General features: G+C 41.4%; 1 protein-coding gene and 1 non-coding gene across 7 annotated transcripts in view; one reads left to right on the top strand and one right to left on the bottom strand.

Annotated features, from left to right (window-relative positions):
* Window positions 1-12,157, bottom strand: part of asxl2 (ASXL transcriptional regulator 2) — a 232,264-nt gene extending 220,107 nt beyond the window's left edge. Inside the window, exon 1 of one of the 6 annotated variants that reach the window (XM_078213002.1) lies at window positions 11,901-12,157. In XM_078213002.1, the coding sequence (XP_078069128.1) occupies window positions 11,901-11,957 (57 nt within the window). In that variant the 5' untranslated portion in view covers window positions 11,958-12,157. The remainder of the gene's footprint in view (window positions 1-11,900) is intronic. The other 5 variants (XM_078213003.1, XM_078213013.1, XM_078213001.1 and 2 more) reach the window with 5 other exon arrangements.
* Window positions 7,044-7,242, top strand: LOC144494501 (U2 spliceosomal RNA). Its single transcript, XR_013498072.1, has one exon. It is a non-coding gene; the product is annotated as a U2 spliceosomal RNA (small nuclear RNA).
* Window positions 12,158-13,320: the final 1,163 nt, after the last annotated feature.

The raw sequence follows: 13,320 nt of genomic DNA, 5'->3' as shown, positions 1-13,320 counted from the left end.
CCGGCCTGAATCTCAAGCAAACTTTGCATAGTCAGCAGGTGCGCCATAATTTCTCTGGAGCTTATATTAAGCTTTATGGGAGAGTAAAAATGTAAAGTGGGAACAGGATGGAGTTGGTCAAGTGGATATCCTTGCAGATAAAATGCAAGTGGTGTGCAGAGCGATCACCTAATCCATGTTTGTTCCTCCCACCATGAAGGAAATCGCTCCACAAATGACAAATACAACAGACCAGATTGGAAGTTTATGTTAATTGCTGTTACATAGATAAATGTTCCAGGTCCTGCACAATGTTGCGTGGACGTAGATAGGTTGGCAAAAAGTGTAAATTTTTGGTGGTATCACAGGAAGGTGTTCAGAATTTCTTTTATGCTGCATTCCATTGTCTAATTGGCAAAGCTGGTAAAAGAGTATACCCAGGTGTCAGAGAGAAAACAGTCCTTCCTGAAATCAAACAGGAAATGGAAAGGTATTTTTGGAGGTAGGATCAGGTGAGAAATATGGGGGAAGGTAATCAGGCAAATGTGCTGTTGAAGTACAAGGGAAGAATTTTAAGTGGGGGGTGGTGGAGAGATTTTAATTGAAGCGTGGAACTAATTCAGGTAAAAACATGCTGGTTATTCTGCAATACTGATTGATGATTGTTAGGTTCCCCTTACCTTCTGCTGTTTTTTATTTTCTCCATAAAGCCTCGCCGCTCCGCAACCTTGCCACTACCATCACCAACCATCCATTCCAAACCGTCAAATCTTCCCCTCCCCAAAATCTCCAACCAGGATAACATATTTGTTGGATTCCCCTCATCTTTCCCTGTTCCTTTTCTTCACCAAATCCTCCCCACCCCACCAGCAAACATTGGCAGCCTCACATGCTCCAGTTGACACCACATAAGAGCAGCTACACCTCAAAGCAGCAACCGCTGTCTAAAGTTCACAGAAAATGAAGGTTCTTTTTTGATTGGGCAGAGGAAGTAGGGATGGGGGTTGGGGGGGTGTCAAAGAGCATGTGCATCAATACAGCTTTGAGAACAGAATCGACTGTACTTATCTATTATGGCCTATATGTGACTCCAGATCCATAGCAATTTCATTTGACCCTTAACTGCCTTTGAAATGGCCTAGCAAATCACTCAATTGTACTAAACCACTACAGAAAAAAACAAAAGGAATAAAACCATACAGACCACGTGGCATGGACCAAGGCAATGGAAATAACAATGGAATAGAGTGTCCAGTTGACCCTCCATATCCTCCTTACCAACATTTGCGGAGTTGCACTAAAATTGTGAAAGCTTTCCCACAGACTAGTCAAGCAACAGTCAAACATATACTCACCAAATCATACCTTACAGCCAATGTCCCCAACAACTCCATCGCCATACCATCCATAGGTATGCCTTGTCCAACTGGCAGGACAGACCCAACTTAATTCTGGCAGGGAAGAAGGTGATGGGGTTCTGGTATGCCATCATTCCGCCTAAATACATTCCCTTCCCGCCTCCAAGTTTGCTACCAACAGCAGCACAAGTTAATGCCCAACATCCCAGCTGTAGTATTGAAGACTTGTGCTTCAGAACTCGCCCCACTTCTAGATAAGCTGTTCAGGTAGAGATACAAATATAGCATCTTCGTGACAAGGTAGAAAATTGCCAGATATGCCCAGTCCAAAAAAAGCAGGACAAATACAATCTGGTCAATCACTGCCCCATTGGTCTACTCTCGATCACCAACAAAAAAGGTGTCAGCAGCAGTGCGATCAAGTGCCACTTATTCAACAATAACCTTCCCAGTTTGGGTTCAGTCAGGTCCAATTGGCTCCTGATCTCATTCTAGCCTTAGTACAATCATACAAATGAAAGCAGGATCAGGCCATTCAGCCTCTCAAATCTGCTCCAACATTGGATATCTTTTCTAAACTGATGTGGCCCTGACTCTACTTTCCTTCTACTTCCGTGCCTAGACAGCTCACCACCACCTTCTTAAGGGTAACTAGAGATGGACAATAAATGCTGGTCAGCCAGCGACGTCCATGTCCCACGAATGAACTAAAAAAAAATACTCCCATGCCCTTTGACTCACTTGTCAATCAAGAACCTAATTCAGCCTCAACAGTATTAAATGGCCCTGCCTCCACTGTTCTCTGGGGAAGAAAATTCCACAGACCAATGAACCTCAATGGGAAAAATTTGTTCCTTATCTTTTTATAACATCCAAATATGGTCAAAAGAGCTGAACTCAAGAGGTGAGGTCAGAGTGACTGTCCTTGACATCAAGGTAGCATTTGACAAGTATGAGTAGCAAGGAGACATAGCAAAACTGGAGTCAACAAGAATCAGGACAAACACACTCCACCGTTTGGGGTCATACCTAGCGCAAAGGTAAAATGGTGGTGGTTCTTTGGAGACCAATCATCTCAACCCCAGGACATTGCTGCAGGAATACCACAGGGTCATATCCAAGGGCAATTCCCTTGCTAACAGCACTGTGGTGCATCTACACCAGATGGATTGCAGCAGTTCAATAAAACGGCTCACCAGCACCTTCTCAAGAGCTATTGCGGATGAGCAACAAGTGCTGGTCTTGGTCAGTGACATTCTCATCCAATGATTGAATTTTGAAAATAGTGATGACACTCAGCATTCCGGGTTTCTTGTGGCCATTCTCCATCTGGCTAAGTCAAAACCCAGTACTGGTTCAACAACAATAACTTGCATTTATATAAACAGAAAATGCTGGATAAGCTCAGCAGGTCTGACAGCATCTGTGGAGAGAGAAACAAAGCTGATATTAGAAATCCAATATGACTGTTTTACAGAACTCAGTTCTTAAGAAAAGTCATATGGACTGAAAACACTAACTCCGCTTCTCTCTCCACAGATGTTGCCAGACCCACTTGAGTTTATCCAACATTTTCTGTTTTTAGTTCAGATATCCAGCATCCACAGTAGTTTGCTTTTATTTGCATTTAAATAAACTTATCTAACATAGTAAAAAGTCCCAAGGAGCTTCATAGGACTGTTCAGACAGAATTTAAGCCAAAACAAATAACTTGCTGTTACTTCAAAGAATTAAATAAGAGTTAAGCAATCATGACATTTTCTCTTGGAATCTCTGCTGATTATTATATTTTCAGTTTCTGGATGTTAGAACCATAGATCTTTTTCTATTACATCCTTAATTAAGGATTCCATTAACTTTACTATCACCAATGTTAAACTGCTTGGCCTATAGTTCCCTGGACTGGTTCCAACTCCCTTATTATATAAAGAAATCACAATATCTGTCTGCCTATTCCCTTTATTAATATTTTTTGTATAAATGTAGTAGTGCTTCCACTCTCTAACTTATTTAATGTGAGTGGATGGAATCCATCTCGACCAGGCATTTATTCTTACTATATTTGATTGATTTATTTCCCCTGCCCCTTGCTATCTCAAATGTCTTTAAATCCTTTTTGATCTCTTCTCTAATATCATGTCCACCATATTAATCCCCTGGGAAATACTGAGGCAAAGTAATTATTTAATATTTCTGTCATTACCTATGAGTTCACCATGTAGATGCTTGAGAGCCCCTCTCCTGGTTTTCATTTTGTTATTTGTGTCTGTATCATACTTTGCTCCATATTTTTATAATCCTTGATTATTTGCTTTGTCATTTATTTTTACCATGCTTTGTTTTTAATTATTTCTTAACCTTATGTCATCCATTTCTTTATTGTTTGCATACTTGAATCTCCCTCCCTAACAGCACTCTGGGTATACCTACACCACATGAACTGCAGTGGTTCGGGATGGCAACTAACCACCACCTTCTCAAGGGTAATAAATGCTGGCCTAGCCAGCAATGCCCAGATCCCAAGAATGAATTTTTAAAATCTTAGAGTATGTCTTTTTCATTTGATTTTTTTTTCTTTGTCTCTTTGAGCGGCACGGTGACACAGTGGTTAGCACTGCCGCCCCACAGCACCAGGGACCTGGTTCAATTCCCAGCTTGGATCATTGTTTGTGTGAAGTCTGCACATTCTCCGTGTGTCGGCGTGGGTTTCCTCCGGGTGCTCTGGTTTCCTCCCACAGTCCAAAATACGTGCTGCTTAGATGGATTGGTCATGCTAAATTCTTCTGCACCTCTTCTTGTCAGTTGATTTGTCATAGATTTATAACCATGGGAGATTTTAACTATGTTTACTCACTTCACGTATTCATTTACATATTTCTTCGTCTATCCTCTTTTCACTATCAGGTTGTCTGTCGTACATCCCAATTTGCAAGATCAATCCCTTCTTATTTTTTATTTCAATCCATATGGATTCTGTTTCTAACCTTCTGTTTGTTGTCAGTTTTTCAACCGCCTTTATGTTACCTCCAATTAGTACAACTACTGCTCTCCCTACTTTTTTCCTGATTCTTTCTGATTATGTTATAACCCACAATATTTTGTTACCAGTCCTGTTATGTAGTCCTGTTTCAGTGAATTCTACTATATCTGGTTCCCCCCTAGGGGCGGCATGGTAGCACAGTGGTTAGCACTGCTGCTTCACAGCGCCAGGGACCTGGTTCGATTCCTGGCTTGGGTCAGTGTGTGGAGTTTGCATGTTCTCCCTGTGTCTGCGTGGGTTTTCTCCAGGTAGTCTGGTTTCCTCCCACATTCTGAAAGACGTGCTGGGTAGGTGCATTGATCTAAACAGACGTCAGATTGTGGCAACTCGGGGAATTTCACAGTAAGTTCATTGCAGTGTTAATGTAAGCCTTACTTGTGACTAATAAATAAACTTTACTTTACATATAGTCTCCAGTTTCATTGTTTATACAAGTAAGTGAGCTACTACTAGCTCACAGTAAGTACTACTACTTTGTGTAACATATTTCGATGTTGATATTAAATAGCATAAAAAAGCAATAGAACTCTGCCAAATAACCAACACAGTGCAATGGAAGATCTCCACATTATAACAGGATGTATGTTTGGATCTGCGAGATTACTAGAACCATAGAATCCCTACAGTGCAGAAGGAGACCATTTGGCCTATCGTGTCTGCACCAACTATCCGAAAGGGCATCCAACCCCGCCCTATCCCCTTAAACCCATGCATTTACCATGGTCAATCCACCTAACCTGCACATCTTTGGACTGTGGGAAGAAACTGGAGCACCCAGAAGAAGCCCATGTATACACAGGGAGAATGTGCAAACTCCGCGCAGTCACCCAAGGCCAGAATCAAATCCGGGTCCCTGGTACCGTGAGGCAGCAATGCTAACCACTGTGCCACCCGCACTGTAGAGGATTGTGAAGCCAGCTCATGCCACTCTTGAGCTCACCGCTTGTTTCAGAATAGAAAGGTCCAGTTGCAGATGACCAATTTTCCTGACCCAGGGTTAGTCCACAGACAGGAAAATCCAAGAAAGAAGAGAAACATAGTTTAATATCAAAAACACAACAAGGAAGAATTATACATGCTGCAGTGAAATAAATTTGAATAGAAAGTTAAGGAGATCTGGGGTTCTGCTATGACAATAAGTTGAAACTATCACAACAATGTTGGATGGCAGTGAGGAGGACAAATGAATTGTTGGGATATGTTAAAAAAGAACAATATTAAACTGAATTAATTTTAAAAACTGTCGCTTTACAAATCATCAGTGTAACCAAGAATACTATGTCCTGTTCCAGCAACTGCAGTACAAATGGAACAGCAACACAAAGGTTACAGAAGAGGGCAATCAAAATGATGATGAGGATGAAGAGATTGATACGAGGAGGATTATGTAAATTGACCATACTCTCACTGAGAACAATATAATTGCTGTTTTTAGGATTCTAAGAGGACGTGATAATGGAGACCATGACAAACTATTTCACCTTTACAATAGAAGCAAAATACTGCAGATGCTGGAAATCTGAAACAAAAACAGAAAATGCTGGATAAACTCAGCAGGTCTGGCAGCATCTGTCAAGAAAGAAACAGAGTTAATGTTTTGTGTCCATATGGCTCTTCTTCAAAACTGAAGAGGGATAGAAATTATATATAGTTGGAGAGTTGGTGGGGTAGATGGGGCAGAAAGGTCAGGGATAGGGTGAAGCTAAGGAAAGATTTACAAACATGCCATGGGCACAAGACAAAGGAAGTGTTAATGGTGGCATTAAGGACTGAAGAAGTGTTAATAGTGGCAGAAAGCGGGATTGCAGAATGTGTTAATAGAACAAAGGTCATTGTTCAGGGAAAGCAAAACAAGCGACAGAAGTCCCTGTGGCGGAGGGAGGGGGCTGTATTAGGACAAACTATGGAAACAAAAAACAAAAAGGGGGTCAAGATGGAGAGGAAAGTTCACAGGCTGAAGTTGTTGAACTCAATGTTGAGTTCAGAACATGCCTAATTGGAAGATGAGGTACTGTTCCTCCTGTTTGTGTTGGGCATCATTGAAGCATTGTAGCAGGCCAAGGACAGACATGTGGGCATGAGAACAAGGTGATGAGCTGAAATTGCAAATGACCAGAAGATTGGGGTCATTCTTGCGAATGGAATGAAGGTGTTCTGCAAAGCAGTCACTCAGTCTGCATTTAGTATCACCAATGTAGCAGAGACCACATTGGGAGCAGCGAATACAATGGACCACGTTGAAAGTGCAAATGTGATGCTGCTTCAACTGAAAGGAGTGTTTGGGTCTTGAGGAGGGAGGAGATAAAGGGGCAGATGTTGTACCTTCTGCGATTGCACAAGGTGGTGCTATGGGAAAGGAATGAAGGGTCGGAGATGATGGAGAAGTAGACCAGGGTGTCAAAGAGGGAGTGCTCGGTCAACCTCAGTGAGGGGAGATCTCGGTTGAGGAAGGCGGCAGAAATTACAGAAGCACTGCTTTCAAATGTGGCATCATATGTCTGTTTATAATTTATTTATATTTATATCCTTCTCAGTTCTGAAGAATGGTCATATAGACTCAAAATGTTTACACTGTTTCTCTCTCCACAGATGCCTCCAGACCTGCTGAATTAATGCAACATTTTCTGTTTGTATGACTATTTCACCTTGCCCAAAACATTACAACCATCGCTTCTCGGCCTTTTGGCTAAGATCGAGTGTAGTATCGACATGCTGCGTTTGGTTGAAGTCATTAGGTTACATTTTAGCTTCATTTGAAGCAATTTTTTAAAGTGGCATCTCAGCCTTTTGGCTAAGATGCAAATGAGATCAAGCCTTGGAGGAGGAGCTGTGCCTACTCCAATCAGCTTGGATCATGTAGGTCAAGCCCAAGACAGGAGGTGAGAGCCCTGTCTTGTCAGCTTGGATCGGGAATGTCTCAACTTGTTGAGACTCTGAATTGGACTTGATTTGATTGAATTGGAATAAAAACAAAAAAAACATTACAACCAAGGAACACAGCCTATGCTTTTAAAAGGGTAAATTCACAAGTCATCTGCATAAATAATATTTCACCATATGGGTGAGGACTACTTTAAGGATTGGACTCCCTCAGGAGGTGCTGGAACCAGTTAAAATCGGCATGTGTTTGGTCTACTATTCTCGGGAGGAAGGTTACTTTAAGCTTTGGGCTTGCAAAGCTCTCCACCACGGGGATTTTCTTGTACCACATCTGCGTCTGTTGTAGACTAATTGATAGAGATTGGCTGCCATGATTAGGCAACCACTCCATTACCATTGTATAATGTGACCAGCAGGAAGGTGAACTCGGTGGATACATGCTCTTTTTTTGTGTCTATCAATTCCTGTGTTCCAGATAGTCATGTCAAATTTGGGATGGGTGAAATTGTGATCATCTCTAAAATTTCTGGACTATTTGTTAGGATACAGGGCAACTAATTGAAGTGAGGCTGACTGAACCAGTTTGGTATAAAATTAGAGTACACAATGCTTGAAACAAATGCACATGCAGAATAAGGAACAATAACAACTATACAGCAAACAAGTTCTGTTCAATTCAGGCTTTGCAAAAACTCACAATGATTACAGGCTTCAAATCACCCACTTCATTTAGAAAATCATGTATTTTTCCTTAAAACAATAAGAGCAACATGATGAACTGATGAGATACCAAAATCAAAGAAACAACAATCAAAGCTTCATGAGTGAGACAGCACAGGCTTATATATATTTGTATCTAAAACTCAATGTGGCAGGTTGTTGAATGATTTTTCACTCTATCAGTAAAAAGATTCTTGAAATTGATTTTAAACTTAGTTTTTACGAGCTTAAAATTAGTAGCCTGCTCACCTGACATAATTTGAACTAGTGTTCCTCAAGGAGATCTCCTCCTTGATTGCCTACTTCATTGAACATGCAGGGGAGGGGTAGCACCTCTCACAGACAGAATTGCTCATCTTAGATTGGTCCTCAACTTCACGCAGTGCTCACTGTAGCTCCAGATAGTTGTTAGCATATGATAGTGGCCACACGCAAGTAAACAACTCACAGATGGGCCAAACCAGGTGAGGTCTCTTGCCCGCAACAACTAAGGGATCTGTCTACCCTGGCATGTGTAGACTGATTCTGGGAAACTGGTGGATGAGATCACTAGTCTTGAAGGGTACATGCGTAGAGCTCGAGAAGACACAGAAGCATCCCGATTACCCATTCCATCAGGATCTATCTCCAGGTGTTTAGGCTGGTCCTGTGACCAAGGTAGGTCAGCATGAGAAAGTGAGGCTAACAATCCGCAGTTCTCTCTCACTATAATCCAATTCATGCACAAGTCATAAGATAAAAGCAAAATACTGCAGATGCTAGAATCTGAAACATAAAATGCTGGAAAATCTCAGCAGGTCTGACAGCATTTGTAGGGAAGAGCATGGAAGCCTTGGCTCTATTCTCTCTCTGCAGACGCTGTCAGACCTGTTGAGATTTTCCCACATTTTCTGTTTCATTCACAATCATGTTCATCATCCTTCTATCAATATGATGGATGACAGATGAAGAATGCATAATCAGAACTTTTCTGATCCTTTATCATAACTCTTGCATAAGACTTGTTGTTCTTCACCATATCCTCCCAATGCTTATGCTTTTTTACATAGTGTAACTGAGCAGAGTACTCCAAGCGTGACCTGGTTAATACAGTGTCGAGCCCATGACTTCTTATGTATTCCAGGTTTATTTTATTCCATAGCTACCTTGTCCAGGCATTGAAAGTAATGAGAAGGATGACATTTCAAGTTATCTCCTGTTCAATCTCCACTTGCTCTGCATATTTTTTTTTCTGAATCAATTCACATCTATCAGTGTTGTTTGTCTTCCAATTACTAGTCAATCTAAATCCTTTTAAACTCTACATGTTACTTTATTTTGAATTAGCTGTGTTTAGAATAGGGGTTTTAAAATATTTATATGTTGTTTTCACATTTCTTCCATAAAATTTTAAAACAAATTCTGATCTATGAATATATTATTAGTAATAAAGCTAATTCAAAATAATTAGCTTTATTACTAATGTTCATAGATCAGAATTTGTTTTAGAATTCAATGGAAGAAATGTGAAAACAACATAGAAACATTTAAAAACCCCTATTTTAAACACAGTTTAATGTGGATATAGATTGTCCTGCAGAGCTGGTCAGAAACATTACACAAAAAATGTACAAATAAATATTTTAAGTGAGCAATCATTAGATTTGGATTCATTAGGGCTAGTTTTACCAACAAAGGTAGAAGGGATGTGCACTTAAGTTGTGGTTTTAAATTTATTCTAACGGGTGCTATTCTGTAGTCAAAAGCAAAGTCACAATAAAAACACTCAATCAAGTTCATTACAACATGCATTGGTCAATTTTATTTTTGGTTGCCAAGAAAAGTAAGACCTTGGTTTCAACACATCAACTGGAAAGATCAAAAAGTGCACCCCAAGGAAACCCCATCCAACTTGAACTCATTATATCAAATTTAGTTCAGCTAATCTACGGACTGAATAAAGTCACATTACATTTAACATGACTTTAAGTTAAAAAAAAAAACAAACTTAGCAAATTTGAAGTATGCTGTGCACGTACATAGGTCAAAATGTGGTGTGTCAAATACCATGACTAGTGACCTTACTGAAAGATACTGAAACTGCTCCACAGTTAAATGGTTAAAAGCAAGAGTCTGACTCAAGATCCTTTGGGCAGTTGGCTTCACTGTGCAATTGTTAGTTGATCTATACCATTGCTCTGACATCATTCCAACACTAGTCTTGTACAGCTAATTCACCAGCTCCAGGATAACTTCGTTCCTAAATATTTTATCATTCCAGATCCTGGAATTCTCAAAGAGGATACGGGAACTGGCCCATCTGGACTCGTGGGATGTGACTGATTCAGCTTGACTGATGTTATGTACACAGCAACATCCACCATAGGTGCAACCATGTGGGGCAGATAAAAGTCAATATGTTACCCCTCCCCATTATTTTCATATGAATAGTTTCCCTCCTAAATCCTTCTATATAGTTGCAATTCTTAGTATCATGGACCAATGATACCATTGTTGTGCAAATACATCCAATGCAATGAAGAAAATCATATATTGAAAATTTTAACTCCACATACATTCCCTATCAATCCTTTTATGCATTATGAAATCCTAAGTTTGCCTTTATAATGTAAAGCTGTCATGTTGTACTTAAAGCCTCCTGCCTGTGGAGGCACTACAGCACCTGTAAATAGATGTAATTACAGCATTTCAGATTCATATTGCAAATATGAATGAAAGAATTGATAATGGAAACATGTGTGTCTTAAAATGAGTACCAAAATACCCTGAAGCGGCAGCAGAAGCACATTCTGGTGAAATTATTCTCCTTCTCAAACCCTGTTTCACCAGAAGACCATAGATGATCTTGACTCCCCATGTGCAAAAACAGGGAGATCCACAACTTCTATTAGTGACTATTGACATAAGACTTACGGTGAAGGTTTGTTACATCTCAGATCTCCCAACAAGTAATTTAATTTGAGCAGAGGCACTGTCAGCAACCAACAGAAACTGAAAGCCACACACATCCTAATACTTTACTAGCAACCACAGTGCAGAGGAGTAGCTTGTAAGAATACCCCAATCTGTTCCCACGTTATCTGTCAAGTGTATCTTTTGCTCTGTGGCATCGTTAGGTGCCAATCTCTGATCTGTCACACACTGACTGACGTCAAAGACAAAACACAGTGACATGATGTTCTCGTCGGGGGCAAGTCTCCAGCAGATCAGCTTTACTCTGCTTCAATCCAACCACATGATATATGCTACCTACACGTAGACTTTCACATTCACCCAAAGCATGCAAGCTGTAAAAATAAACTGCCCATTTCTGGAGAAGTAGCCTGATATCATCTCCCAACTCACATTTTCTTTTTGTTTTGCACAATCCCTCAAAAAAAAAAGCAAATTTTTTAAAAAACAAAATCTCATGACAGAAGGCCATGGGTCGTTCGCAAGGATCCATTAATCCTCCTTTTAGCTGGCGAGCATTTTATTTTTGCCCGACAGATCATGCAAAAAGATGTTGGGTCACAACAACAAAAGGAAACGAGGAACTTAAAACTGACAGTTCAGAAACAGGCAGCTGCACCACTGGCCCCTGAAGCGGCAGCAGAAGCAGCAGCAGCAATCAGTTGGTTATTTAAAATAAAATAACAACTTCCCGGCCTAAAGGGAGGCCTTGACAGTAAATGATTGCTGTAGTTTCTCCAGTAGGAGTAGGTCATGAACTCGTACACACACACCCACGCTCGCACACGCCGTTCATGTACAAAGTTTTTTTTTACCATTCTATAAATTATATATATATTAAACCGCCTCCCCCCCTCCAGCCAACAAAACAAAAAAAAAGCCAGGGGTGGTTGGGGGGGGTGGGTTAAAAATCTCGCACCACAATTGATTTTTTTTTGTTTTGTTGTTGTTGTTATTTTGCTTTTTTTTACCGTTCGTGCTGCCTCCGCCCAGGTTCGTCCTTTCTTTTTCTTCTGTTTCTCCTTCATGTCGGAAAAAAAAGGGCTGACAGTTGCTGAAGGTTATGGAGACTTTGTGCGGGGTGAGTGGGTGGGTGGAGAGCTGAGTAATGCAGCGGCTTCAGTCACTCAGTCTCTGTGTCTGTGAGTGTGAGTGAGTGACAGGCCGGCCTCTCAGCCCGCTGCGGCTGCTGCCATATTGCTGCTGGCTTTACTGTACATCCCCTCCCCCACTCACGTGACCCGCAGGCCCCCTTCTCCCCTCCCCCTCCCAGCCCAGAGTGCAAACACGTCATGTACAGTAAGACAGGAAATAACATCATTCTCTACTGGAGCCGCCAGGCTGGAAAATGCAACCTCTTTCTCCCTCCTTCCCCTTGCTCTGTGCAACCTCATCCTCCTTCCCCAGCATTCACCCACCATTCTCCCTCACACACACAGGAGCAGCCAGGCTGGAGAATGCAATCTCCTTCTCCCTACTTCCCCTTGCTCAGTACAATCTCACCCTCCTTCCCCTTTACTCAGCAGCAACTATGTTCACTCTCCATTCTCTCTCTCTCACACACACACAGGAGCAGCCAGGTTGGAGAATGCAACCTGTCCCTTCCTCAGCAGCAACTACATTCACTCTAAATTTCCTCTATCACACACTGGAGCAGCCAGGCTGGAGGATGCAACCTCTTTCTCCCGCCTTCCCCTTGCTCAGTGCAACCTCACCCTCCTTCCCCCCTTACTCTGCAGCAATTACAATTCACTCTCTATTCTCTCACACACACAGGAGCAGCCAGGTTAGAGAATGGAACTTGTCCCTCCCTCCTCCTCCTCCTTCTTCCCCTTTGCTCAACAGCAACTATATTTATTTTCCCCCTCTTTTTGTTTTAATTCCATCTCTTCTTGCTCAGATTAGAGTTTGCTAGTTTGCATCTACCCTCCGCCCCGAGAGATTCAGTCTGCTATATTCAGCAGTGTACAAGAAATCCGCTCAACTCAACTCCCTGCAAAATGATACTGCGTCCAAGAATCAGAGCTTTTCTTTTTAGAAGGAAGAGGGAAGCTGCTGCTAACTTTTGCACTGGATGGAGCTGCTTGCTGTTGCAGATTTGGGGATCTTTAAAAATGCGTGTGCTATTTTTACGCATCTGCAATTCACCCCGGAGCTGTTTTTTGTCGGAGTGTGGTGGTGTGGCTGACTGAGCTCCTCTGTCATCATCTTATACACACATATCAGCTATCACGTCCCGTCACCCATTTCTGTTTAAGCAAATTTAAAATAAAATCATTTTTTTCAAGGTAAAGCCACCACTGTTGTGCCTGTTCTTTGGGGATCCCAGTATTCCCAAAAAGCATAATTTTGTTTCGGGGTACTGGTGTGTTGGTTCATCATTATTTCACC

The sequence above is a fragment of the Mustelus asterias genome, chromosome 5 (genome assembly GCF_964213995.1).
Source record: "Mustelus asterias chromosome 5, sMusAst1.hap1.1, whole genome shotgun sequence".
NCBI classification, from domain to species: Eukaryota; Metazoa; Chordata; class Chondrichthyes; order Carcharhiniformes; family Triakidae; genus Mustelus; species Mustelus asterias.
This window is presented reverse-complemented; position numbering and strand designations above follow the sequence as displayed.